Source organism: Mastomys coucha, unplaced genomic scaffold, assembly GCF_008632895.1.
Source record: "Mastomys coucha isolate ucsf_1 unplaced genomic scaffold, UCSF_Mcou_1 pScaffold15, whole genome shotgun sequence".
In the NCBI taxonomy this organism is placed as follows: domain Eukaryota; kingdom Metazoa; phylum Chordata; class Mammalia; order Rodentia; family Muridae; genus Mastomys; species Mastomys coucha.
This window is the reverse complement of record NW_022196897.1, coordinates 15040684-15046659: the sequence shown is the minus strand read 5'-3', so window position 1 is coordinate 15046659 and position 5976 is coordinate 15040684. Positions and strand designations below refer to the sequence as shown.

At 48.8% G+C, this 5976-nt stretch overlaps 1 protein-coding gene across 2 annotated transcripts in view; it reads left to right on the top strand.

The window, feature by feature from the left end:
• The window catches only part of Sardh (sarcosine dehydrogenase), a 78907-nt gene that overhangs the window by 51662 nt on the left and 21269 nt on the right, over positions 1-5976 (top strand). For both annotated transcript variants that reach the window (XR_004118495.1, XM_031369482.1), the window contains exons 19-20: positions 945-1107; positions 1881-2049. Coding sequence is in view for 1 of the 2 variants with exons in the window: in XM_031369482.1 (XP_031225342.1) it covers positions 945-1107; positions 1881-2049 (332 nt within the window). In the remaining variant the exon portion in view is untranslated. The remainder of the gene's footprint in view (positions 1-944; positions 1108-1880; positions 2050-5976) is intronic.

The following is a 5976-nucleotide window of genomic DNA, read 5'->3' as shown; positions in this document are numbered from 1 at the left end:
TTTTTTTCACAAGGCCAGGCAGATGGCGCTGCTTCAAAGGCCTCAAGAATCCAGTTTCTCAGTGTGATTAGACTAGCAGGTTCATAAGGTGCTGGCTTAGTGGTCATATAGCAGGGTAGCTCCTTTTCCCGGCCAGCACAGGGGTGGCAGCACTGGCCTGGCCACCTCTATTTGTGAGGCATTTTGAGCCTTCCCACATCCCTTTGATGAGCTGACCAGTGATCCTGGGCTGGTGTGAACTCTTGGGGACATTCACTAAGATTCATGTATCTTAGAAACAAGATACAAACAGGAAAGGGAGCCTTTGTATTGGCTGTATGGGTGTGGACATGCCTTCCCTGACTCTAGCTCTTCCCACATGGGCCTCGATGCCGTTCCTGCATGGCTATGAGTAAGTGGGATGTGTGTGAAGGTCTCAGCACGGGGACAGCAGGTAAATGCTGCTATCATTCCTGTGTTTGTGAACCCCAGTTTCTGGAACCCACATTATTTGTTCATGTGGCTTCTAGAATGATGGATTCGGCACCCTGAATTGGCACAGGCAGGACATGAATTATCAACTTTCTACCTGCTTCTCATGGGCGGAAGAGGCTGGAGGCTTTTTAAAATGAGAGCCTGGGCTCATGATGGCAGAACCTGTGGCTGTGGCCGTATTTGGGAATAAGGTCCTGGCAGATGGGACTGAATGAGGGAGTGTGCATAGTCACTGTCTTGCTGCTGTAAGAAAGCACCTGGCAAAAGCGTCACTCCTGAGGTTTGAGGCCAGGGGGTGGAGACTGTCTCCCTCTCTCTACAGTGAATTCTTCTCTTTCATTTGAAGATTCCCAGCTCAGCTTCTGTGACCACTCCTTAGACCATTTCTCAGTGACTATTGGCAAGTGTCAGTCTGTGCTGGGCAAGGCAACCTGAGACAGCTGTATCTGACCCATGCCTCGTCTTCCCAGGTCCGGGCTATCAGGCTGTCCTTTGTCGGGGAGCTGGGGTGGGAGCTGCATGTGCCCCGAGCATCCTGCTTACCAGTGTACCGGGCTGTGATGGCTGCAGGCGCGAGGCATGGCCTAGTCAATGCGGGCTACCGTGCCATCGACTCCCTGAGCATCGAGAAAGGTGAGCACAGGGTTGATATGGCCCCGGGAAGCCAGCCAAGCCACCAGGAAGCTGGAGATGCTCCTGTCACTGGTGGTTAGATTTTCACATCATAAGTCCCTCTATCTCCCAGCCTTGTGCATTTTCTCAAACCCCCCACCCCGTCTGTGCATGGGGTCTCCAATGCAGTGTCTCAGAAGTGATGTTGGGGTCCCAGTACCTGCACATACCTGGACTCTGAGAGGTGAGGCACTGCCTCAATCCTGAGAGAGCAGCCTCAGTGAGGAGGGGTCAAATTCAGCACTGTGGGCTCCTTGAGAGATCTTTCTGAGCTTTTGAAATATTTGGTGCTGGAGGTTGAATTCAGGGCATAACAAGTGGGGGTTCTAACACTACTGACACCTACTTATCTCCCGAGAGGTAAAGACTTAGAGCAGAACGGCTTTAACAAGTGGCCACCTTGCATCCTTTATACAGTGATAAAAGTTCAAAGTGGGATATGCATTTCCCCTAGTGATGCTCAGCCCACCTTCCGGGTCTACCTCACTCCCCATCCTGATGGTGCAAGGGACTGGAAAGCTCATGGGACTAGTCTGCTCCAGGAGCTCACACAGGGAACCTTCTGGGGACCTGGATCTGCCCCATCTCCTTGGGCTGTCCAGGTTGCTAAGCAACAGTGAAGGGGGAGATTTGGGGACTGGGCAGTGTGGGTGTGGGCAGCACCCACATATATCTTCTAAAGGCCTGTTGCACAACTTGGCTGGACACTCACCTGCAGCTTCCTTGTCCTGTAGGCTATCGACACTGGCATGCAGACCTGAGGCCCGATGACAGCCCCCTGGAAGCAGGATTGACCTTCACCTGCAAGCTCAAGACCTCGGTGCCCTTCCTAGGCCGAGAGGCCCTGGAGAAGCAGCGTGCCACAGGCCTCCGCCGACGCTTGGTATGCCTCACCGTGGAAGAGTGAGTATCCTGGCCCATTGGGTGAGGGTGGTACTTAACATTTCCAGTGAGAGCCCCTGGGACTGGCAGATTCTTAGTCACCTCTCTTTTACAGTGCCCTAGTACAGATGGGAAGAGTGAGGCCCAGCAGAACTTGTATGCAAATCCAGATCCCATAAGGGCCGAGTGGGCCAGAAGTGGGTCACAGATGGGGGCGCAGCAGGACCCCAGACATAGAAACCGCTTAACCTTCTCTAATGCAGGCATTTAGAAGAAAAAGGTGCTGTAGCTGAGCTGGCTCCTCTGGGCTGAGTAAAGCCAGGCCTGGTGACTTAGGACGGTGAACCCTACTTACAAGTTGGTGGCCTTTCTCCTTTGTAACTACCTTCCAACCTGTTCCATTAAATCTTGACTGGGTAGAACTGTCCTCCATTTATAAGGGTGGTCACAATGTCCCAGGGACAGGGACTCACAGCCAGGCATGTGGCAGAGGTGAAAGGAGAGAACATGTCACTGGGAGAGTTTGGATGCTGGAGGCCTGGGTTCCACTTGGGCCAGAGTTACACTTTGGGTAGTGTTGGCAGCCCACAGTGGCGCCGATAGGAATTCTCCTAGCAACCGTCTCCAGGCACAGGAGACGGCATTGGACTCATTGCTTTGCAGTTGACAGGCAGCCATAAATGCTGCCACTTTGCTTAGAGTGTCAAGTGCGATAAGAGGCAATGAGCAGAGTTACGGTTTGTCATCACACTGTGGCTTCTTCCTGAGATCTCACCTAGTCCCCTGACGGCTGCAGCTTGGGCAGCAGGGGCCTCTCGGGTGGAGGCCCTGTCATGGTCAGTCCCCTGAGTCTCTGTGAAGCGTCTGAAGGCTAATGCTTAGATCTAGGGAAGAAGGTTGGCAGCTGTCCCGTTCAAGGGCTCCCCTTCTTGTCTCTGCAGCTCTTGGCTGCAAGGCACATGATGACATATACCTGCTTTGAGGTGAGTTTGGAACCTCAGTGAGTCTAGTGTATCCCATGGAAAGTGACTGGAGAGGACAGGGAGGACCTGTTCATCACACCTGGCCCCATCATCTGCTGGGCAGGACCCACATGGTGTGGTTCTGAGATAGAGACACAGGAGGGCATCTGAACTTGCTCCCACCTTTGTCAGTTTTGAGAATAGTTTAGCTCTGGAGAACAGTCTTCAGATGGCTCCAAGTGTTACCATATCTGGGCACTGACATTTCTAGGTTTTAATGGCTTTCTTTTTCTTCTTGTCTACCATTTTGAATTTTCAAAAACTGTATTATTAATATAGTACACTGACTAAAGAAAAATCTTTTAGGTAAATATACTATAAAAGAAACAGATGACAACGGATAGTAGTGCACACCTTTAATCCCAGCACTTGGGAGGCAGAGACAGGTGGATCTCTGAGTTCTGAGTTTGAGGCCAGCCTGGTCTACAGAGTGTGTTCCAAGATAGCTAAGACTACACAGAGAAACCCTGTCTTGAAAAACAACAACAACAACAACAAAAAGTATATGACCAGAGTACTATAAAATAAGCCTACTTGGTTAAATGAAGAAGATTCAGCATAAACTCAGTCAAAAACTCTAATGTAAGTGTTCATTAGACTAGAAAAAAGTCCTGAATTTATATGGAAACAGAAGACCCAGAATAACCAAAGCAATCCCAAGCAAAATGAGGGAGGTGCCATCATACCTGACCTCAAACTATACTGAAGAGACATAGTGACACAACCAGTGTGGTCCAGGCACAAACACAGACTCCTACGAGACCCATGCAACAGAATAGAGGACCCAGAATCAAACCACACAAGTCTTACAGTCACTTGATTATCAACAAAGGTGAGTCCAAAGCCGCACTAGACAGAAGCAGCCTCTGTAGTGAACGGCAAAAGGGGACATCCACATAGAGAAGTAGGAAGTAGACCCTGCCCCCCCACATGAGATCAGTCCCAAAGTGCATGAGCTCTTAATGTAACACCTCAAAGTCTTACTTACAGAGGAACACTGTGGGATGATGGCTCGAGATATAGACATGGCCAGGCCTTTCTCAGTGGGACTCTAGCAGCTCAGGAACTCAGCACAAGAACTGATAAATGGGTTGCAGGAAATACAGAGATGTTTCATAGCAAAAGAAGCCATGGCCAGAGTGAAGAAACATCCTGCGGGATGGGAGACATCCTGGCCAGCCACTCCTGACAGGCAACAGCAGAATTAAACACCAAACTCACAACTAATCCAGTGAAGACAGACCCCAAAAAAGGAGGGAAATGCAAATGGACAATAAACTGATGAAAAATTGCTCCAGGTCTTTGGTTAGGAAGAAATGCAAATCAGAATTATGCTGATATTCTATCTCACCCGTCAGAGCGGCCGACACCAAGGAAAGGAACGGCAGCCATTGCCGGTGTGGATGTAGGGAGAGAGCAACCCTGTCTACTACTGCTGGGAATGTAAATCAGCCTAGCTACCGTGGCAAAGGCACTTTCATGTGACTCAGCCATGCCCTCTTAGTGCCTACTGAGGGCTCTGAGTCAGCCTGCCACAGAAGTACCTGACAGCCATGTTACTGTAGTAGTGTTCTCGGTAGCCAAGATAGAGAACCAGAGTAGGTGCCCATCAATGGGTGGATTTTATTTTATTTTTATATCTATTTTTTGAGACTGGGCTTCACTATGTAGACTTGACTGGTCTAGAACGTACTGTGTAGACCAGGTCAACCTTGAACTCATGTTGGTCTGCCTGCCTCTCCCTCCTGAGGTCTAGGATTAAAGGCGTGTGCCACCATGCACAGTCCAGTGGGTGAATTTTAAAGAAAATGTGGTATACATATACAACAGTGTATTATTTACCCATAACTAAGAATGGAATTGTAGTTTTACTTGTGTGTGTGTGTGTGCGCCTGTGTGTGCAGGTGTGCACATGTATCCATGGAGGTCAGAAGGTATCAGGTTTCCTAGAGCTGTAGTTATAGGTTGATGTGAGCTCCTGGGAACTGAACTTGGGTCTTCTGGAAGAGGAGAAGTGCTCTTAACGGCTGAGCTAAGCTTGTTTTTCTTTTTCCTTTCTTTTTTTTTTTGAGACAGGGTCTCACTATATAGCCCTGACTAAGCTGGAATTTTCTATGTGGCCCAGGCTGTCCTTGAACTCACCAAGCCTCACATACCTCTACTCCCCAAGTTCTAGGATTAAAGGTGTGTGCCACCACACCCAACTTGTTTTACTTACTTCTGTGTAGTGTGATTATTTTGTGTGCATGTGGGATGTGTGCCATGTGTATATATGTTCAGAGGCCAGCAGAGAACATCAGCTGCCCTCTATTAACTCTCCACCTTATTGCCTCGATACAGGGTACAGGGTCTCTTACTGAACTGCAAACTCACTGATTTGGCCAGGGAACTCTCAGGACCCACTTGTCTCCATTCCCAAGGCTGGGGTTGTGGGCCTATGCAGTCATACCTTGCTTTTTACATTGCTAGGGGTTTAAACTCAGGTCCTCATGCTTGCATGAGTGCTCCTACTCACTGAGCCATTTCCCCAGCCCTAAATTTGTATTAACTGCAAGAAAATGGATGGAACTAGAGCTCACTTTAAGAGAAATGAGCCAGGCTCAGAGAAAAATACTTAATGTTTTCTCTCACGACTTTTGATTATACACATACATACACATATGTGTTTGTATGTATATATGTACATGCATACTTATGTCTATATATGTGTATACATAGATACATGCATACATGCATACACACCACACACACACACACACACACACACACACACACACACACACACACATATGTATATATATAACCTGAAAAGAGAAGGGGAAGACTATGTGGTAGAGGGGATGAGGGAGGGTAGCTGAGGAGGACTATTTGGTGGAGGGGATGAGGGAGGGTAGCTGAGGAGGATTATGTGGTGGAGGGGATGAGG